Genomic DNA, 23,484 nt, shown 5'->3' with positions numbered 1-23,484 from the left:
TTGAGTATACCTTGTAAGTAAGCATGTGGTGTACACAGCAACCCCGAAATAACAGGTGATTCCTGCCAATGTAAACACTGGCTTGGTTCCCAAGCCCCCTTTCCCCATATTACTCAAGTGGACCTCAGTTTGATGACAATCTGAAACTGAGTGCTGATGCTGGAAAAGACACTTTGAGAAGGGGAAATACTGATGGATGAAATCCCCATATTAAGAAATTAATTATCAAGAACAGGTGTAGTATTTAAGAAATCAGGAGTAGCCTAACTAAACTTAAAAAAATGCACGGGTTTGGAAAGTGTACAAATGTACTGTCAGATTTGATCAATTTAGCTTTAGTCAATTATCGACTGACACTTTTTCACTGTTTAAGCTGCATACATTTTTTGGCCACTTCTGCCAGCTCTATAAGAATCTGAGAAACCCACCAAATGAAAACTATGGCGTGTGTTTTACAGCCATGTTTTCTTTGGACTCTGAGGAACTGTAATTACTAATCACCTGCACCAGTTTCAGCCAATCCCTGTGGAGCATCTGCTCTGCTCCGTTAACTTCCTTGGCTTGTGATTGGCTCAATCACAACTCAAGACGGGCTGGTGCAGATGCTGGGGATGAGTAACTAGTGTTCTCACATTCAAAGGCAGAAAGGGCTGTAAGAATACATATACAATAGTACAGGCGTGGTTAATAATATACTCTACACACAGTAAAACGTGCAATGAATACACACAAAAAAAACATAACTGATGCCATAAAACAGCATCGTCAATAATAAAAACACGTTTTTAAAACAGCCAACAAATGTCCAAGACAAACCAGACCCACACACAAAAGATTGATGAGCAGTCGATTGGCATTTCATGTATGCAGTCGATATTAATTAAAATCTGCACTCTCATAATTTGGTTTAATTTATATTTTTAACGAGATGGTTTGTTCAACTTAACGATAGCGCCTCGATAGTTCCACAAGGTTCTGTGGACCAATTTAATTTATTGTTTATACATGCTATTTATGACATTTACTATATTTAAACATAAAACCAGAGGAGTTATGCAGATGTATGAAAATTCAAATTATCGCAGACAAAAACCAGACATAACAGAAAACTTCTGAGCAATAAACTCACTAAAAACAAAAATGAACTTTATGTTAAAAAAAAAGAAAATACACATAATTTTAATCCTCAGACCAAATCAGAGATATCAATTAATCAGATCTGCTCTCTGACATTGCCCTGGCTGGTGGCAGCATTGCCTGTAAAGAATCCACTACTTGTAATCTTGGCGTTATCTTTACTTTCTCTTGGACTCTTTGATATTTTTCAAAAATCAGGCATATCTTGTCTCAAATTAATTCAAAAAAATCAGGCATAAATCAAAAATAATGCAGAAAATAAAAAAAAAAAGAAAAAGAAAACTGGGCGTTCCTTACTGCTTACTAACCAGGGCTGCGAGAATGCTGCTCTCAGGTCTCCTCAGTTCAGTTGATATGCTGCAGCTCGGTTCTCCTGCACTCCTGAAAAAGCTGCAATCACTCCTCCCACTAAGCACTACTCTGGCTGCAGCTCCACTTAGAAATCAAAGAATCAATTCTAAACTTCTTCTACAAAGCCTCCTTGATTGGTGATGCTCATACATTGCTTAAGGAGCTTGTCGTATGCCCCACTAGGCTAGAGAGCTACGCTACTAAAACTAAATAGGAGGACTACTTAATAAAAAAGTAAAAGTAGAATCAGAGACTTTTGGTTATTTTGGTTTCTTTTATAGAACCAGCTTTGCAGTTTTATAGTCCCAGGACACACTCGTTTAAGAGAAGACTTAAGACCTACCTTCCTCCTTCCTCTTGCTTATAGTTAGGGCTGAATTGGGTTGCCCTTAGCCTGCCCAGCCCTTGTTGCTGGCTTATATAAGCCGGGGGCGCGTAGGGATGCACTCCTAGTACCTCTCCTCTTTTTCTCTTTTGGATGATTTCATCTCTCAATCAATCTCAACTACTCTGCTTTCTCCCGAGTCTTTTGGTTTTTGCTTTCTCATGAGTCCTGGTCGCCGGATGAAGGCCCATCAAATATATCTATCTGATGATGGGGATCCTGGGGGACTGATGCTCATGCTCATCCACTGTCTGTTCTGTTGAGAGACTCCTCCTCTCCTCCCACCCTCCATCTGCCTGATGGGAGGTGGAGGTCTCTCCATCGTGGAATATGCCTACTATATACCTACACTCCTGTATTCATATTTAATAATGTTTTTTTATAAATCTGTATGTCCATCTACACACTTCATGCATCTGTCCTGTCCAGGAGGGATCCTCCCTCTTGCTCCTCCTCTCTCCTTTTTTCTTTTTTTTTCCCCCTGGGTGTTGTTTTGTTTTTCTTGTCCGGTGTGATTTTTTGGGGGGGGGGATGTATGATGATTGTATGTTGTAAGCACGAGACAAATTTGTAATTTGTGAAATTGGGCTATACAAATAAACTGAATTGAATTGAAATACCAAATATGTGTACCTTATTACACTTAGTTCATCCAGTAGACTGAAGGCCTTCTTTTCACATCTTAAATACACATTTAACCCTGATTGTAGGTCTTTGTGCTCTTGAGACAAATGCTGACTCGTTAGTTTTGAGACAAACAACACAGAAGGCAGAACATCCAAAGTTATTATGTCGTGTTCTCTTGAATAAGCTGAGTGACAACACTGTTCACCGACCAGGCAACGGTCTTCTTTTCAAGCCATATGCTTAAAATCACTTTTTGTGCATCAGGTCAATTACATTCACTTTGACATAATAACCAAGAGAGGTGACATGCATCTATGGGGTTAAACACATTTAAAGTCTCCTTCTTTCCCCCATTGTCCCGTTGCTCTCTTGAGGCTGCATGTGGTAAGCTTTCTTATAATGTGCTTGTCCAATAAGTTAGCAACAGTTGATTTATGAAACAACATGTGGGAATAGTTGGTCTGCAGGAGGTCTCCCTCACCACAAGCATAACAATAGTGCTCGTCCGATTGAAGGACGTCTGACTCATGAATACAGTATTTGAATCAACACCGTATGAATCTACATTTCATATATATCATATTTTCCTGCTTCATAGATCAGAAACAGCAGCAATTTTAGGCCTTTGCCTCTGGTTTCCGTGGTGAAAACAGCGAGTGATTGAAAGCAAATGTTCCATGCTCATAACTTATAGTTATGAGGACTGCAGGAATCAGGGCTTTGGGTGGATTCTTGAAGGAAGTTTTTGTTGGAGATCAGGTTCCTAACATCCCACAAGGCCTGACATGTTCCTGCACCGGGAAAGTGAAAATATCCGTCAGCTGCACCAGCTTTTCTAGAGCAAGTTTGCTGATTGGCACATTAAAATATTCTGAAAGGTATTTTGACGAGGACGAATGCTGTCCGTCCGTACCATATTTTTGGTCATCTGTAACTTACACTCTACTTAACTATGCTATAACTGCAGCAAGCACCAAAAACAACAGAGTCTATACAATCACATATCTTTTGACAAAAAGAAAACTCACAGATCTGATGTGAAGGGTTTGCCATGTGTTTTGAATTCATGTCTGCTTCCATTCCCTCACGTCAAGAGCAATCTGCTTTGAAAGGAAGAAACTGACGAGTCTGGAAAAAAAACTTTTATTGAGTTCGATGCAAACCAGTCGCATTTCATTACAACAGAAAGGTTTACAACAATTCTACATTTCCCTTTTTGTAAATCATTTTTGTTTCTGTGATATAAAAGGTTATTTATGTGTGTATCATAAGACCTAAACCCTCTTATAAGTCAATACTCTGTTGTCTCAAGTGTTAGAGAAAATGAGGAAAATGTGTTATTTATTTATTATATCACGTCATGTTTACAACCATTATTGTTATGTATGTGTTGAATGAGTTTAATGAGCTTCCTAGCCTTCATACCTCATAAAAGGAATAGTTTTTGTGAACTATGCATTTATTTATTTTCTTTCCATGAGATGAGACGATTGATAACACCTTCGAGAAGTGCCTCTAAATCTTAGTATTTACCAGATTGAATCTTGTTTTTATAATTCGTTCTTGAGAAAAATGTAAAAAAATTAAGTTACGTCATATGCTGTTACTGATCCTCATTAAGAAAGAAAGTTCTTCTCAGCATTTGACCAATCCTTAGTTATTTAGGAGAAGTGGGCTTATAGGTAAAGCACCTGGGGAGCAACTGGGAGTTCAGTGTCTTGCTCAAGGGCACTTTGACATGCATGGAGAGAGCAGGAGTCGAACCGGGTACCTTGTGGTTACGGGACGAACAGGACGACTACTCTCCCCATGAGCTACAGCCAACTCCATTAATGATTGAACATTTCTGTTTGTGGCGGAATTATACAAACAAAAGTTGTTATAATTAGTGAGCTAGCTGCAATCTCGCTGGATCTGACTGAAATTTAGCTTCTTGCCAATATTTCGGGGTTTCCGTGGATATCTGGATATATATATACCTGGATTTCGTGTGCCTGTCATTCTTTGCAGTCAGATTTGCTAAGTAATGAAGCCAAAGTGGAAATACCAAAAACTGCAGTTCTTCAAATGGCCACTCGAGGCGGGCTCCAAAAACAAGTCTATGTACGAACCCCACGTTTAAAAGATTTGTAACTTGAGACTTAAAATGGAATTTGATGACGTCTATGATTGGATTGTTTGACAAATCGCTAATTTACAAGCTATTTTTAAGCTAACGCATGAGAGTGGTATCAATCTTCTCATCAAAATTTCACAGAGAAGGCAAATGAGTGAATTTTAAAAACCTTTTCACAAACATGTCAACAAGAGTTACAGTACTTTCTTCATTCATATAGCAACAATAAAAGCAAATCTTGCATGAAATGTAAAACGAAGGTCTTCAGAGTAGAAATTCAGAGGGCCATGATTTCTGTAAATGTACTTCTTCAAACGCGGATCATAAAATGACAGCTTTGCCCAGAAGATGAAAGACATGTCTTCAGAGAACCTGCTCTGGAAGGCTAAAAGAGAAGAAAACTGACTCACACTAATGAAGTGCCATCCATCAGAAAAGGATGTGTGAGTGTGTAGAGGAGGTGAATTAGTGAATGGGAATGTAGTTTGAGTTAACGGGAGATACCACTTCCTTAGTCTCAATCCGTGGTTAACAGCTCTCTCATTTGTCATGCCCCATGAGGTTTCGGTGGCTTGACAACAACCTAAAAAATGTCCTTTGCTTTAAGTGCATTCAACGAGACGACTAATGGATGTGTTTTTAAATTTGTATTCCTGTAATTTGATTATCTAACATTTTCGATCCTGGTAAAATCTCATAGAATGACATTTATATATGGACAGAGCTTTTGTCTTTGGGTTTTCTTTGGCTATGATGTACAAGAAGAGAGCCATGACAAGTAATAATGGGACCCATGTGTTGAATGAACCAGTTCTCTCCAACATACCACAATATTCATATTCTGTACAAACACGGGCCATTTCACTTCTCAACAATAGTTCAGCTCTCTGTTCTATTTTCTAGATCTTCCTCTTCGTTCATTTCATGTGGCGATGTCATAAAAGACCCATCTGGAGTGAGATCAGTCACATTTGTTCGTGAAGTTCTCAATTGTCTTGCATAACTTCATCCGAATGGATTATTGCATCTCCAGTCACAATGAGTGATATTCTTTTATCTGTCAAATATTCTTCTTGGACCTGGACCAATCCCCTCTGAGTCCACGTCTTTGTCCTGTTCTTCTACTGTCTCTTGGACACAGTAGCCGGTGTCACGGTCCGCTGCTGGGTGTTGATTCGTGCATGGGGGTAAGACAAGCCCGGAGGTCCAGGGGTTCCTGGTGGTCCATGTGGCCCCGCTGGCCCGGGTTTTCCCCTTGCTCCTGGTAGCCCAATGAGGCCCGGTAGTCCTCCCTGACCCTGGATCCCTGGAGGCCCTGGAGGCCCTGAAGTGCCTTCTGCACCAGGGAAGCCACTGTCACCTTTCTGGCCCCTCTCACCCCGTGGTCCTGGCGGGCCAAGATACCCTTTAGCACCTTTGATTCCCACTGCCCCTCTATTGCCACTGGGTCCTGATTCCCCTGGTCCTCCTTTGGGCCCAAGCAAACCCTTCTCTCCAGAGGTTCCACGACCTCCTATAGGGCCTCGGTCACCCTTGCTCCCAGTCAGTCCAACAGTTCCTTTGTAGCCAGTCTCGCCCCGGTTCCCTTTGGTCCCGGGTGGTCCAGGAGCCCCTGTTGAGAGAAGAATGTGAAGTTAAGTTCAAGAATAAAGTGTACATTTCATATACGACAAAATCGACTTCACCTTTTAGGATAGTGAAGTTCTTTATGAGCTGGATATGGTGAACATCCACAAGCTTCAACTCCTCCATCACCATGGACACGTTCCTGATGTCCACATCCAGCTGGACGTTCAGCAACATGTTTTGCTGTCTCAGGGTGTCGGCCAAGTGGAGGAGAAACAAGACCGTGTTGTTCAGGTTCTGCTCAAAAGAGAGGAGGATGTGGGGATGAGTATATGAAGCAAATTATGAACAGGGAGAGTAGAAGAACGACATCATGGAGGAGAAATCTGGTAAAGTACAGACAACCTCATCAACAGGTCAGCTATGTGAGATGTCATTGCTGTCAATAATATTAAGAAAAACTGAAATAACAATTCAATTCAAAGCTAGCTATAGCTAACTTTTCCTTATTTAGTTCTGAAAGCTCTCGCTCTAGATTTAGCTTCAGCAGTACATGACTCATCAGACAGAATACATATAAGGTAGGGTTCAGTCTATAAAAGGGTCTGTTTTGACAAAAAGCTGCTTTATGACAGTGATATACTATAAATCATTTGAATATATAATCCCTCCCTGTGGAAGCTTCAGCTCTCAAGCAGCAAGTTTTGTGTGTAGTCATTGATAGAACCGTGTTCTCTACCTGTAGATCTTCAGTGTGTCGGCCCATGCGACCCTGGCAGGACGAGCTCTCGATGTTGATGTACTTGTACATGCTCTGGACGTGGCTGACGGTGGCGTTGATGCTGGAAGAGATCGTTTCGATCTCCATGGAGATGGAGTTCAGACGACTATCCAAAGCAGAGAAACGCTCACCTGTCCGGTTCTCGTAGTACCTAAAGAGGGACAGATGAGGATTAAAGTCATGATACTTCTTATTTCTGTGTTTGCCTGTTGAGTGTTTATATTGTCCCTGTGATTGTCTCCCCACGTCTTTGATTGAATCCTCCTGTGTCTAATCACCTGCCCAGTGTATTTAAACCCTGTTTGTCTCCTACCCTGGTGTCCGTTCGTCTGTGTATATCCCCGAGTACATCCCTGTGTACATGTACTTTTTTTCCACGTGTACTTTTTGAGAATAAAATTACTTTATCCCTGGTCAGTCGGCATTTGGGACCAGTCCGTTGAATCTACCCTGACAACCGCGTTGTGGGGACATATGTTTACAATGTTACAAGGTAAATCATCTTTTAAGAGTTTACTTTAGGGTTACGGTTATGATTTGACTTCGGTTACGGTTCAGGTTTTCTGTGGTGGTTGATTTATGTTTGGGGTTACCTTTTCGTGCACAAGCCTATCGACGTCGCCATCCATGGGTTACGGATTGAGATCAGGGTAAGGGGGGAAGTTTTGTGGCACAGGTAGGATTCAGGCATGAAAGATATAGTTTTCCTCCAGGGGATCTATGCAAGTCAATATAATGTCCTCTAGTGTGTAGTAGTACATGTGTGTTACCTGGAATGGTAGTGAAGGTCGTGCATGTTCTCTTCATGTTCGTCCATGAAAGACGTCACATTGTCAAGTTGCATCTGCAGGTTCATCACCTGGAAGAAATTCAGACATGTTGTACTTCTTCACCTGTGAGGACCCTCATTAAAGGTATGACAGATTGCAGTTTTCGGTTGCTTTTCGTAAACACAAAGCCTTCAAAGTTTGCCATTCAATCCATTTAACAAGCGAGTAAGGGAGAGAGCTACAATGGCCGAGAGAGCTACAGACTGAAAACCTTTGATATACCTTAGATTCTCAAAGAAAAGGTGAGTAAAACAAATCATTGACTGCATCCTGCGACAACTGCAATTACATGTCACAGTTTAGCTCCACACCTTCCTTTTTGTATTAGTTATTTCCTGTCTCACTAACTATCATGTCATTCCAGATCCTGCTTCCCATCTCGTCAGTCCGACGCCCTTCACCTGCCTCTGATCACTCCCTCGTTAGTCCCTCATTACCTTCACCTGGTCTTCATGCCCATCTCACCTGTTGCCCATTCCCTAATTAGTCCCTGTCTACTTGGGTTCCCTCACTTGCACTTGTCCTCTGCCAGATTGTCTTGTGTTTTTCCGACCAAGCCCAAGCGTTCCACAGTGTGTTGGATTATTCTGTCTGTTCCGTTCCTGACGACGCTCTCAGTAAAGGATCTTTATTTGCATTATCTGTCTCCTGAGTCGTGCATTTGGGTCCACCCTAATCCCCCTGTGACTTTACAACAATTACATTAAAATGAATTATTCTTTTTCTTAAAGAAGTGTTTTCTTTAAATCAGACTTGTGAAAATACTTATGGGTGTTCAGTGTGGCAAACACACACGCACACACCTGCTGGGTAAGGTCGTAGTACACCTCAGTGGACATGTCGATTCTCTGGTGATCTAGTACGATGTTGTTTTGGAGCATGCGCATCGTTTGTGTGGTGCTGCTGGTGTTGGATTTGATGGCGCTCAGAACTCGGCTGTAGTTCTGCCAGTCGGTGGTCAACTTCTGAAGGACCAGAGTCTCCTCATCCGCTTTCCTCTGCAGAGCATCTATCCACATTGTACTGGAGAGCAGTAGAAAACACAGAAGATATGTTAGGTTCAGTATTCACATTCATTTTCTTTGATCAAACTGTGTCTGCTGTATTTTTGGTATCTTTGTACTGTACTAACTGAAGAAGCAGCCAAAAGTGTATGATACATATATCACTTTATTAAACCACTATTTTAACTATCTATCTAATTAAAGAAATAAGAAAAAATAGTTTTTTCTTTCCTTAATAAAGCATGCACACGTAAAAATCATCGTATTTCAAAACAAAAACAAAAACATGGGTAATTAACTCCATTATTAACAATCTATAGAGGGGTTTAATCAGCATTAAGTATTTCAGCTGCGCCTTTTTAATCAATATATAATTATTTGCAGTTTTGGCTTCAATCCTGGCATCGTGATTGTTCACAGCTACTTGGCCAGTTTACTAAATGATCATTAACATGTAGCTAACAAGACCTGATAATAATCAAGCATGGGGTTGTGCCGAAGGGCCTGAAGGGCCCGAAAGAGTCCTAGGTAATAATAGTCCTAGGTAATAATAGCATCCGCCATAATCGAGGTCTGGATCGTGGAATTCCTGCTACCAACTACGCCACTGCCCTGTTGAGACTCCGCCCACTGTTGAGACTCCGCCCACTCCTCCTCTCTACCTCCATCTGCCTGATGGATCGTGGAGGTCCCCATCTTGGAATATGCCTTCCACGAACTATTCATACACTCTGTCACATTCATTGAATGTATTTAAACTCTAAATCTGTCCTTCTGTACACATTACATCTATTGTTCTGTCCATCCTGGAGAGGGATCCTCCTCTGTTGCTCTCCTGAAGGTTTCTTCCCTTTTTTTCCCCTGAAGGGTTATTTGGGAGTTTTTCCTGATCCGATGTGAGGTTTTGGGGCAGGGATGTCTATGTGTACAGATTGTAAAGCACTCCGAGACAAATTTGTAACTTGTGAAATTGGGCTATACAAATAAACTGAATTGAATTGAATAATATAATTGTTACACATACATTTTTAATGTCTCCATGCGAGTGAATTTAATGTATTTGTGACATATGTTGAAAATATATTTGGGGCTTACATTTATGGGAAAATGTTAATTAAAGTACTTTTTAAAAAACCTAAAACTGCAAATATTTCTCCACATTCCTTGTAAAGCAGAATAACGTCTGTGTCATGTGGTGGATATCTGTTTTTCCAGTATAGAACACGTGTTTTCATCACCTGAGAGCCACTGTCGTGTTGACCTGCTGTGCAATAGCTCTGATGTCGTACTGATCCTCCACCAGCGTCTTCATGTTCTCTTCTGTTTCCTCGATCACGTCCTTCCAGCCTTCCACCCGATCCAAGTATCTTTCCAGCGACTGGTTTAGAAGTTTGATTGACATGAGGTGGTTTTGCGTGTCGCGTGACAGCCGGCTGCTGGTGGTCTTGAGGGTGGCCTGGGTCTGGGAGGCCTGGTCCAGTACCTGGAGGGGGGCAGGAATCAAAGAATGTGTGATTACAAAAGAATGAAGTCGAAGGCTGTACAATGTTTTAAAAAGCTAACATCTGAGGATCTGTTTTATGTCTTTACTAATGAAGTATCTTTGGGTTTTGGACTCTTGGTTGAACAAAACCAGCTGGTTTTGTGATTCACCACACAGTACCTGCTCCTGTCCCAGAATCATTCTCTGGATGTCCTCAAACTCCCTCTTCAGCCTGCTGATCTCCTCGCTGTACAGAGTCACATCCAGACAGCCTGAACAGTTGGAGGTGGAGCTCAGATCTAAAAGAGATTGAGTCAGAGAACAAAAAGGAGGGAAGGTAAGAGGCAGGATCTATACACGTTCTAGATGTCTGTATGTGACAAGCTTCTGGGAACCATGTGTGTAAGAGAGAAAAAGATATTTTAAGCTACTCTGACATCACATTTAATCATCCGTACGGCTTAACACTTCACGAACGACCATAAAACACCTGGTACATGGCCAGTACATGTGCGTAGATGTGGTCACACCTCAAGGCCTCTTTAGTGGCTATTCAGGTTTGTATCACTCAATGAAATTGACATATATATATTAACACATATTATACATACAGTGGGTGCGGAAAGTATTCAGACCCCTTTAAATGACCCCTTAAAATCAAAAAAGTTCATTTTATTTCTCATTAATGTACACTCAGCACCCCATCTTGACAGAAACAAATTTATTGCAAATTTATTAAAAAAGAAAAACTGAAATATCACATGGTCAAAAGTATTCAGACCCTTTGCTGTGACACTCATATTTAACTCACATGCTGCCCATTTCTTCTGATGCTTTTTTCTGTCAAGATGGGCTGAGTTACATAAATGAGAAATAAAAGGAACTTTTTTAATTTTAGCAAATGCCTGCAATGAAACAAAGAGTGAACATTTTAAAGGGGTCGGAATACTTTCCATACCCACTGTATATACAAATTAATATACCTATATGTAGAAGGGTTTTTAGTTATTACTCTAAGAAACCTTGAATACTCTTTGTTTTCCGTGTGCATAAGTCTCTTTTTAGAGCTTTCGTTTCCCCATAACTTCAGAAATACGAGGCCGTCCAGACTCAATATAAAAAATGACCACTTGCAAGTTATTTCAGCTGCTTTACCGTCTATTCCTTGTTGAACTCGGCTGATCTTTGTGTGGTAGACAGACTCCTCTTCAGACAGGTTGCCAACCTTCCTGAACACTGGAGACATGGAGAAGTTGATAAAGTAAATAAAAGAAAAAAACATACAAGGGTTGCAAAATGACATATTCTTCCTCCTGACTTCTGGCTTTACGTTTCAGTGAAGGAGCACGGCTTTGTTCTTGTGAAAGTCAGGATGGTTGTAAACGCAGAAGATACAGAAATGATCTTCGTGATTAGTACTTCAGTGTTAACAGGACATAGGAAGCTTTCAAAGGAGTGAAAACAGGGAGTTGAAATTCAAGCCCAGGCAACAAAAACACGTAAAGTTTTCATCTGTTACCAAATGGCACCAACACACTGATGAATGATAGTTCAGCCAGCTGCTCGGGTCCTGCTGTCCCAACTTATTTCCCAAGGGAACAACAACAACAAGTGAGTGTGAGTTTGAGGAGTGTGCAAAGAATGTTTGAATAATGTGTGTTTGCAGACTTTTCAGCATCCTAAGCCTGGACCTGACTGAGAGGATCAGTGTGTGTCCATTCTGTTGTGTGTTTGCATATATAGATGCTTCCAGGTGCACATCACCACTACCTGCTCTATTGTATTAGCTGCTGTGCCAGTGATGCTGAAAAAGGCTTAAATGTTAGCTAAATTCAGCAAAGCAATACATAAGCAATATCCGTATTTGTGTAAATCAACCACTAGAGATTTCTTCCTATGCATTACCAGCCGTAATTGATCTTTTTTTATGTTTGGATGTGACACCGTAAAAAAAAAAAATCCTCCTTTTACCCGAGGAGCAAAGAGCTAAAAATAAAATGTGTACAACAGAACTTTTTTCTGAAGTGTTTTTTATAAGACAACGATTCAGCAGGGCAGATACAATCAAAGGTTATTATTTGTTGATTTTCCATGTGCACATGCACAGTTGTGAATTGCAGCCAAGGGAAATATCTTCTCTGTTTTACTTATGTGTGCAGGGCTTTGGTGTTGCACAGCTGTGCAGGAGGTTGACACAAACAGAAACAAATTGTACCAAGCGTAAAGTTCGGGGGGCCAATGGCCCGTTGGGAGGGCCAATGGCCCCTTCCCCTCTTCCTACCACCCTCCATCTAGTGCCCTTGCTCGGAACACCATCATCTTCAAACTCGCCCTTCATTTGGGAGATATTTGGATACAACCGATGTTTGTACATGTTAATTTGTCTTTGCTGATGCTAAATATCCTCTCTGTAAATGTTGACTTTGTACAAAAACACATAATCTTATGATCTTTATTGTAAACGTTCTTACTACCATCCAAAGGCGGGTATCAGTTAAACTCTTCTAAAATCACTGTACATTTATTTCAATATTATTGGTAGTACAACTTTTAGAAAATGCTGTGTGGAACTATAAAATAAATGTATCCTTTATATATAACTCTTTCTGATAAATCACGTTAATTTCAACATTTATTACAAAGAGGACTGCGACTGCATTTAAATAAAAAAATACAAAAACATACCCTTGGTTGCATTATTAAAAACTGGATTCACAAACAAATGAAACATATTGTATGTCCCATTATTCTTTGCCAAAACATTGAACGTCTTTATTTCTCTCTCCAACAATCATCAACATGTTGGATAAGGTCTTCCCGCCCATTTGGAATCCCCCCCATCACGACGCCCACATGTTTGCAGCACATACTTCACATAAGTGAATTATTTACCACACTTCTGAACCTGAATACAAACTTATCCATGTTCTGTGGTGTTTTACATCATTCTCACCAAGCTCCATTCTCTCTCTGCCCCATGAGGCATGGGCAAGGTAGTAAAAGATAAAGATTTACGACTTTGAAACCCAATAAAATGTTAAGTTAACGTGAAAAGCATCTGTTGGTGTGGAGCGGCTGACAGGTAAAACATGGCACTCCAGGCTCAGCACCACATTCATTTGATCTATGGGAGTTACATGGGCTGTTGTTGTATTTAGACTCACGTGCAGAGAGAAGTAGGATTTTCTTCCCATGTCAAGCCACTTCTGGCTCTTATTGATGCAACGTTTAACTAATGAATGTGTAAGGCTGTTGACTACTTGACTTAACTTGGAGATTAATGTCTGTGCGAGAGTCAGGTAATATATGGGGTATTTTTGGTTTGGAGTCTTTTACACACCGAGCGTCGCCAGCACTGCCACAGTAATAATGAGGAATGCAACAAATCCATAGAGGACTTTGACCGCCAGCTGGAGGGAGTGGCTCTGCTGGCACCTCATGCAGCCGCCTCTGCTTCGACCTGGAGGGGCATTCGAAGAATATACACGTAAATAAAAACAAAAATGTGAGAATCTACATTTGATTTGATTAACTGTTTGGAGATGATGCAATACAAACATACTCCAATTTAATAATAATACATTTTGCGGATACTTAAGTATCAGAAGTAAAAGTGCATTATGAGTAATGACCTCTTTTGAGTTGTTGATGTATATCATTAATTAATCTGCCAGTTTTTGTTTTGAATATCCAAATCAATGCTTTGGTCTATATAATGTCTATAGAAAGCCCTAGTTGGAATACAAAATGTATTTGTTTTGTAAATCTCTAAAAAGCTAAACTGTAGTTTACTATCATAAAAGACAAAGACATTTTTTAAACTTTTATTATTATTATTTGTTATTGTTACAGATTAATGTGTGTGTGTGTGTGTGTGTGTGTGTGTGTGTGTGCGTGTGCGTGTGCATGTGTGTGTGTGTGTGTGTGTGGGATGGGGGAATGGGTGTGTATCTGGCCTTCACCTCTAAATGAAGGCATTTCCTCCTCTCCAGTAAAATCCTCCTCTAGAAAAACACAAGAAGAAGAAATTCAAAAATGGCCGGAGCTCAACACTAACTTTTCTGATTATGCTCAGATTAAACAAACAAGATGCAACATGTCACGTTGTAAGCATTAGACGCAATTCTGGATGGATTTTTACCTGACTAGCTTTCAGGGTGTACATTTTATCATCACACACTCTTCAAGAAAGAAAATAAAGGTCCCAAAATATAAAAAAAACAATCAAGGGGAATCTCACAAGATCAAGTAAGGGCAGCACAAATCAACAGAATGTGGGAATCCAAAAGCAAAACATCCCAGATGACTCGACCATATTCATCATGTGTCATAAACTGCTTGACATTTATGTTCCTTAGATAATAGATAACTCTGATCATTACCTTTGAAAAGCTGGTTTTCGTATCCGCCATAGTTATCTGCCAAAACGGAAAGAAAGACAGAAAAAAGGTATTTAATGGACTGAAACCGAATCTGTTGGCCCCACCAACAACTTTTATTGCTCTTGTCATAAATCATACAAGCTACTGCCTCACAATGCAGCCTCCTCCTGAGGATCCTGTATTGTACTGAACATGTACAATACTGCTTTCTTAGCACAATAAAAGGGAAGGTTTTTGTTCTGCTCTCATGTTTTCTCTGAGCTGAGCAGCTTACTCAGCTTACTCGGCTTACTCAGCTTCCTCGGCCCCACGGTGGTACCACGTATGAGAACTGTTGTTGGTTTAGTGTGCTTATGTTGGTGGGCGTATTGTGTGCCTGAGGAAGTTGTCATCACAAACTCTTTAGTGGAAAAGACTGAAATAAGGTGCATGACGTCCACAGAATGAAACCAGAGGACCTAAAAAACCGCACAAGGCCTCGAAAAATACATTCACCATCATGTTTTAATAAGTGTATGAACAGCAATGAACTCACAACAAGTCATTAACTGTACACCACCCACGCTCGTACGCAACCCCACACCTGAGATACATTTAGGAGGCACTCAGTCCAGTTTCAGGGGAGGCTGTTTCTGAATGAAAATATCTGGGAAACATTTTCATAAAGACTCATAAACAAGAAGAAGTTGGACTGTTGCCAAGGGAGGTGCCCTTCAACAGTGTCAGGCAGCGGAAATATTGCTGTCTAATGTCATATACACACACACACACACACACACACTGTACTTCTGCAGACTTACTTTAGTACTGCACTTGAAAATGAGGACAGCGAAATTACTTTGCAATGACATTTATGATTCTGGAAATGTGGAAAATGTGTGAACTGAGTCTAGACGTGATGTCATTTAAAAGAATATGCCACATCTGTAAGATTTAGGGTGGCCCTGACCTACAACTGCTAATTCTTAATGAATTCAAAGAGATAACATTGTGCATTGCATTATGGGATACATAGCTGGTGACACAAACGCGATGTTGATAAGAATTCTCACGTTAAGTTTTGCACATATTTAGGTTGTTGTTAAAAATAATAAAATAAAGAATACGCACGATACAATCTCCCAAAACAATGACGGTAATGTTTTGATAGTGAACTTGGCCCGCAAACCCCACAATGAGGAGAATGTTTATGTCAATCAGCAGAGGATCAGCTGAGGTCAGGCCTGAGTCACAAAACACTGATGCTCACATAATGATGGAGGGTGGAGAGAGGGGAGGGAAAACAGGAGAAGAGGAATGAAGGATGTGAAACATAGAAAGATCTGCATGTCCACCCCGAATCTGTTTTCGCGGAAGGTTCAAAGTCAATCGTTGCACATGGTGGTTCACGAGGACAAGAGGAAACTCTCACAATGACGATGATATTTCAGTTTGCTGATATAATAAGTCAGGATTTGCCTTTAATTAGAATAATGAATGCATAGGCAACATCTCTGTAGAGCCAGTTATTCAATTACATCGTTATGTACTTTACATTCTAATGAGCTTATGCTATGATTACAACGTATTAAACCTGCAAACATTACTCCATATTACCTGCAAAAAGCTTCCAGGCACAATAAAGCAGAATAACTAATGAGTCACATCGTGGATATCTGTTTTCCAAGTATAAAAGACGTGTTTTCATTCACATGAGAGACAATCTTTTATATATCAAAAAGGCCACAAAGCCTCCAAACTGAATGAATAAACAGATTACAGACCCACCAGACTTTACAGGACCAGTGTTGTTGCTTCATGTCATTGTCGTCTATCTGGGGGTGGTTCACCTCTTCACTGGGATCTGTAGGCGTTAGCTTCTATCTGTTTATGTTTTACCTGTTTTCACTGCTGTTTCGCATCTTGTATAAATCCTTCAAGCACCTATTGTAATGTAGACCCTTCTGTCTTCTTCCTCCCAGGCAAAGCTTTCTACGTTTTTTTCCAATAATTATATATTATTTCCACGGGTAGTGACAGTGTGGGCTTCATAGCTGGATGGAGCTTGATGGAGTAGCAGCAGAGGGACTTAGCAAAGAGTCACATGTGTTTCTGAGGAGGTGGTGAAGACCAACACTAAAAGAAGAGTTTATGTTGGACTTGAAAAATAACATGAATGATTATGTCTGTGTCCTAGATGTGTATATATATATATATATATGTTTAACTGTTTGCTTACATGTTCATCAACTTTATAAGGTGGAACTATGCAAATGTTGTGTTGTTTTGCTGACTCCAACTGGACAAAAAATAAGTTTCATGTAACTCACATCTTCATAATAAAAGCCGGAGGAAGGAGGAGAACAAGTAGTTTGAATAGTAACATCACATGCCATCATAATTCTAGGGTTTCTCAGGTTTTTGTCCCATATGGTCTAAATCTAATTTCAAAGACTTTCCCACACTGATTTAAATACATTTCTGAGGGGGAAACTGAATTCCTCTCATTTTTTGGACATATGTGGCATAACAAATGGTCAGATTCAATCTTTTAAATGTCAGCACATGATTAGTCCAAAATATCCCCATCAGTATCCCACCTCAAATATCTGGCTGCTCCTCGTTTCTCCTGCTTCAACTCCCTTCATAACTTTTTCTTATTCCTCATGTTTTCCTCATTCTCTCTGTGGAAAAACCCCTCATGTCTGCCTCGTTAGTGAGGAAGTAAACCTGTCCAACACTCACAGAGCAGAACTGAGCTGATCTGACAGCAGCACAACACGACCCCTAGAGGTCAGTCAGGCAAAACACCGCGGGACCACTGAAAACTGTCGGGTTCAGTCTTAATCAGCGGCCACTCGCTTTCTTTTTCAGATTTACACTTCAGCTAGCGAATGCTTTAACGTGTAAAGTGAGTTGTAATTCATCAATAACTCCATTGGTCAGACATGTGCTGCTGCAAAGCATTTACTCTCAGATTAAACAAACAGAGAGCATCAACGTAAAACGTCCATGTCACGCTTTCCTGAATGAGATCATTCAAAACCACCATCGCAGCCAGTTCTCCGTCTAACTGGTTTGTGTTGGTGTGCTCTTCTTTTTCTAAACAATCTGCATTTAGGGAGGAATAACCCTGAGGTTGCTGCAGCGAGGCGTCACAGAGCTAAAAGTCAAACCCTGCCTAGCGATGACGGAGACATGATTCACGCATTTCTACCTCACAAAAATATGTGGACTTTTTAGTATTTTTATCCATCTACTATTCATTTAAATATATGTTTAATTTAACATCTCTAGAGCTTTCACAATTACTGAAATATAATGAGACACTGACAAAATTATAAATACGTGTTCAAATGTAGGAATACGTAATAACATGAATGTGACATGTGACATGAATAACGTTTTTATTGCTGATATTATAATATGGAATCTATGGATTATCTGCAGTTAGATGTTCTGCAGAAAACACCAAACCAGACTTTTTTTTTTTTTTTTTTTTTTTTACGGCTGTTTATTTAGACCGGGAGGCTGACTGAGGATGGAAACATTTGGTTGCGGTTTGTATACACACTGCAGCAAGTGGGCCCTTGTGCTTTGACAAGAAGTAAATATACTATTTAAAGGGCTTGAAATGTAAAATGTATTAAACAAAATGTAACACAACTCAACATTTCCAAGAGGTTTTGTTTCCAATGGCTGTCGTCATGAGCAGTGGATAATTCAACATAAGTACAACAAGGTTGGGAAAGAGCATATTTCTCAATTCTGCCAATAATACTTTTTATGACTAATTACTGGAGAGGGTGACTGGATGAAAAAAATAATAATACTGCTGCCAGCCACATGAAGAGAACAAAGATGACTGAGTGCCAATCTTCTCTCAGACTCTGTTGTCATTCTCCCAAACAGCTAGTCTTAATATCGCAGTTTCGGCGGTGTTGACTCTGTAATTATCAAATCTCAGGAGCACACACCTTCTCATGGGTCGCATTCATCAGCCTGAAACTTGCAATCTATGACAATTTTATAAGAGTAGAGAGAATATGAAATAGTATGAATTCCAGCATCTTACCAAAAAGATAATCACACAATCGCAATTTCCTCTAAAAAATAGTTTTCAAAGCAACATTATCTTCGTTACTGTTCAGCTAGGAGCTTGCTCTGGTTCCAGTCAATGTACTGCACTGTTTACTGGTTCAGATGGTGAACAGTGGACCAACCACAACTATGAAAAGCTGCAGCAAGTTAAAACAGCACACGCAGGATATGAGACAGACATGTCACAGGTTACTTTACAGAGCATTTCTATACATTTCTGATTGTTTCTAGTCAGTTCAATAAGGACACATGTTCACGTGAATGAAGGCAAGTGTATTTATGACTTGAAGATGAAGTACTAAAAATGAAAATATCCGGATGTTGTTTTTTCACCCTCTTGGAGACACTCGTAATTGAGAGTGCACTTTAGTTAGATGGGAACATCATTTTGGAGGAGACAGGGTTGCCTCCCATCCTCTTTCACAAATGAACAATTGGTGTTTGGGAACACAGTGCCAGCGAGGCCTGAGTCAGCTAACTCTCAGCACCACTTAATGTCTGTGGTGGTTCCTCTTTGGGGCTTTTTGGACTTTTAAAACCCCTTTCCCACCCGGTCCCTCCCTTCATTACCACTCTGGACAAAACGTATGCCAGGAGTAACATGCCTTGAATGTCCTGTAATCTGACATCACTGAAGAATACAATTTAACATGGAAATACTCTCTCCATGTAAAGATGCATAGATCATATTGTGCTGTTCCAAGTTCCTGTCTGACATACATTTATTCAACATTACATAAAAGTTATCCTGACCAGAAGATTCCCCTCAAAACCCTCAGTAAATAGCTTTAAGTGAAACCAGGAGTCCCGAGATGGGCCCTGATCCAGATCAGGGTGGAGGTCATAAAGCCAAATGAGTCTCAGAACCTGTGTCGACTTCCAAGCTATGTGTTTCTGCAGAGGGCGAAGCTGAAGTTATAGACAAGTTATGACAAGAAGATGTTCTTTTACTGTGGTTTGGCAGTGATATGGGAGATTTTCAGTCACAATCCCATTAAATGATCATATTTTCTCAGAACTAAAACCAATTTGGACAGCCTGGGTAAGTTTACAAGGGTGCAAGGCCAAAGGGTGTGTGCAATATTCCCTCATACTGTTGTGTATTGTTTGCATGCCGCTCAGTATTTTCTTTGACTTGCCCTCAAACTTCACATGCTCACCCACTTATAGGAATGTTCCACAGAATAATGATAACAATAAGAAACGCTTTTCAAAAGGAAGTTATAATCTCTGGTTGAAAGTATTTCGACACCTGTCATATAGCCTATCGTGGACCTCAGTGTTCACTAAAGAGGATATTTGCACACCTGCACATCTACGACAAACTAGTAGCAAGTTAGTTGTCATTGATGTCACTAAAAATGTAAACCCCGTTGGCTAACGTAGCCAACGTTAGCGTTGACTAGCTTGTTAAATACCTGTTCAGATTGACGAGGTAATGGGTCAAAGAATTGTTTAAAATGTAATATCAAACTACTGTAACTTCCTGTTTACATAGTTGTTTTTTTATGGTGTTACCTGAATCATTACTATGAAAATAGTAGTTAGGAAGAAATCTTGGACGGACTTTACACACAGTTAGCCATGGATTAATGCAAACCTAGCAACACAATATTTTTTGACGTGCACAATCATTGCTACGTTGAAACAAAAAAACTGTTGACACCAATTTAGAGGCAGTACATTTTCTGGAAAGATCATTGTGTTCTCGTATTAACAAACCAAGCCAAAGCACAAAAAGTACAAACTGCGTCCAGGAAGAACAAATGAATATGACATCCTCCCTGTTCTCCTTTCAATCCAAATTCAAAATGATTTGACTGTAAATGTGTAACGCTGGCACAGCAGAAGTGTCTCTGTCTGTACCTCCCTTTCTCTTCTCCCTTTCCCTCACTCTTTCCTTCACCTTTGCCAGCCATACACCTGCCTCAGCTCCTCTGACTCCCTCCAGCCCTGTGAGGAATGTATGAGGCAGCATGTTTAGATCAGGTCGGGTAGAGCTGAAAACCACATGAACAGACCTCCTGGACCTCCTCTGAGGACTGTATATGTTCTTGGGAGTTAACCTTCTGTATCGACTCTCGACTCAGTACTCGACAGGAGCAGAGACACAATGTTCTGACCACATTTTTTTTTGATTTGGTTTATTTTTATTTGTTACTTACAAGCTTTCCTTGATTTCCTGTAATTGATCGTGTGAAATAAAATCCTAAAGCACACTTCCAGCTTTCAGAAAGTCAGTGCTAGAACCCAAGAACCCATATCAGGCAACTAAATACACAAACAACGAAACGAATAACTTGCACCTAAATATGTATTATAACTTGTTGTTTTTAAAATCACATTGCAGAGCCTACATACAAATACAGCATCCTTCTCATGACACCACTAGATGGCTGTCTTTTTGTCCGGCTCAAGTGAGAAATGTTGCGAGCGGACTTTATCGGCTGTAGCTCGTTATGAAGCTTGAGTGAGGGAAAACTTAGTCTTCAGGCTTTTCAATCTTTCAAGCTGACACATTTTAAAATAAGAACCCTGTAAAAGAAAACTAAATGTGAACTTGCTGGCCAGCGACATGATATCGTGCTAAAAAGCCTGAAGCTAAAGCACAAAGTGAGCATCTTCACAAGTTGAAGATCTATGTAGATCGCAAACTAACACAAACTAAAGCATTGTTCTTGCATTGCCGTGTAAATATAATTTGTTCTCGTAAAATAATTATTCTAAGGAAAAATGTAATATTGTATAATTTTAACAGAGCAAAAAAAACATATTTACATTCCACATTGCAAGAGGCTGTTAGGGTGATGACTAAACAATCATCCGGTGGTAACGTTGACGTGGGTTGCTGGAGTTGCTACGCTATGATTGGCTAATTGCTGTTTAGGCTCAGTGAGTATAAAACAGACCTAAAGAGAAATGAGGAGAGGCATCAAGATTGTAAAAGAGGAAAGAGTTCAGTTTGATTTAAGTTAACAACAACAATAAATACAGGAATTAAGCCATCATACTGTCTCTGCCAATTTGCAGTTGGTAATGAATATGTCAGCACATCTTAACCTATTTCCAAGCTGCTACCTCACGTGATGTATTCCTGCTCCCTTTGCTTCCCTTCCACATGTAACCTCCCATCGCTGTTCGCCTTTCACTTCTCATACTACACATGTATGAGCCCCGGCCCCCTTCAAAGCCAGTGGCAGCTCTCCTTTCATGCCATGTCGTGAGAACGCTCAAATTCAGATGTGATGTTTTCATTCACTCTCTTTTAAAGTGGGATATTAAGGCAATCTGCGGCAGATTGGCAAGGCCAGGGAACATTTTATGTCTTATGAAACGGTGCTGTGGTGTGCACAGGCATAGAGATTTAAAGCTGACTGATCATAGTCTCACATCCAAGAATAACAAACCGGCACTTTCTCAGGATCCACACTGCCAAGATTCACAGCAGATGAGAAGCATATGTGGTCGCTGGTTCTCTGTGCAGGTGCCTGCCTGAATGCCACAATGACGGACACTGTTCCTGTTTTTGTTTTTAAGTCTTTCTACCAGTGGAAAATGCAACCAGGTGAATGTTATTTGTGCATGACCAGAAAGTCGTAAGATATAATTTGTAGGTGCTCAGAATTGAGATAATGAAACAACCCTGAAGACATTACTTTACCTTTCATGATTCTTCACTCAAACAAGTTGTGCTCTAGTTTGATGATGTTCAACAGTATGGCAGTCCTCTTCCCCTTCTCACCACAAAGCAAGTGTCCAGGAACAACAAGGGTAGTCAGCAAGGTCACTTTGAGGCGCCAGCAAACATGTTCCGGTTTTGCAAAGACAGAAGAAAGCCCCAAAAGTCCCAAAATGTCTTACTTCCACATATTAAAAATCGGTGAACAAAAAGCAAAGACTTCAGGTTTCAGCCAGAGTGGATGTTATTCCATGTGAGCAAAATGCAAATGCACCTGTGCAACCTAAAAAATGGTCTGCTTTCTATATAACTTCAAATAGTCTTGCAAGTCTTTCAGTGCTGAAGGACAAAGCACCTCTGGAGTTTTGAACATGTGTGTCAGCCTGCAGCTTTCTAGCATCCTCCCTCTCCCATCCAGAGCTTGAAGAAACTAAACCTCCTCGGACAGAAACCATGTGCAACTTTTGAGAGGGAGGGAGGAAATGGAGCGGGAGGGGATGAAAAAAAAAAAAAAGAAGGTTTGAGAGAAAGAAGGAGAAAGAGATGGGAGGGGAACAAAGAAACTGTAAAATGAGGGAGGGACTGGAAAAGGGACAGGGAGAAGAAGAAAAAAGGGCAGAGAGAGGGGAAGGAGGGAGGGTCCATGTGTTTTGTTGAGAGTCAGTTTTTGTGGCCGAGGCTAATTGGTAACAAATGTTTGAACATTGTGGTGTGAGCACCTTGAATATCTTTGGCCTTGGCCTGCAAGACAGGAAAATAGTTTCTGTGAACACACACTTACTCTCACACACGTGAAAGCTGTAATCCCTGTCTGGCACCAGCTCGCCGTCTTCCCAGCTTGATCCCGCTAACCTCGACTACCGGTGTGAGAGACTATACAGCAGGTGGAATATTCTCACCAACGCACACATCCGGCCGTCCGGCTGACGGGGCACATCCAGTGGCTGCCTTTATTTCCTCTCCTGCACGCACTAAGACCCTTTAACATGTACTCACAGACGTATGAAGATGTGTGTATATTCCACTGGGTTGTTATACTCGTCCACTAAAAGAGAATAAAACT

The 23,484-nt window shown here is 40.5% G+C and overlaps 1 protein-coding gene across 2 annotated transcripts; it reads right to left on the bottom strand.

The window, feature by feature from the left end:
* Nucleotides 1-3,627: 3,627 nt before the first annotated feature.
* scara3 (scavenger receptor class A, member 3) lies at nt 3,628-22,846 on the bottom strand. 2 transcript variants are annotated; one of them, XM_056428572.1, is made up of 12 exons: nt 22,404-22,846; nt 14,663-14,698; nt 14,243-14,284; nt 13,621-13,740; nt 11,436-11,516; nt 10,461-10,579; nt 10,036-10,280; nt 8,597-8,816; nt 7,734-7,822; nt 6,922-7,114; nt 6,302-6,479; nt 3,628-6,228 (listed from the first exon to the last, which is right to left on the bottom strand). In XM_056428572.1, exons 1-12 carry the CDS (start codon nt 22,408-22,410, stop codon nt 5,738-5,740), a joined length of 1,821 nt encoding a protein of 606 aa, XP_056284547.1. In that variant the 5' UTR covers nt 22,411-22,846; the 3' UTR covers nt 3,628-5,737. The 2 variants fall into 2 exon arrangements, with proteins under 2 accessions (XP_056284547.1, XP_056284548.1); XM_056428573.1 differs by lacking the exons at nt 13,621-13,740; nt 14,243-14,284; nt 14,663-14,698.
* Between the last annotated feature and the right edge of the window lie 638 nt (nt 22,847-23,484).

The sequence above is a fragment of the Pseudoliparis swirei genome, chromosome 12, assembly GCF_029220125.1.
Source record: "Pseudoliparis swirei isolate HS2019 ecotype Mariana Trench chromosome 12, NWPU_hadal_v1, whole genome shotgun sequence".
NCBI lineage: Eukaryota > Metazoa > Chordata > Actinopteri > Perciformes > Liparidae > Pseudoliparis > Pseudoliparis swirei.
Note: the sequence above shows the minus strand (reverse complement) of the source record. Positions and strands in the feature narration are given on the sequence as shown.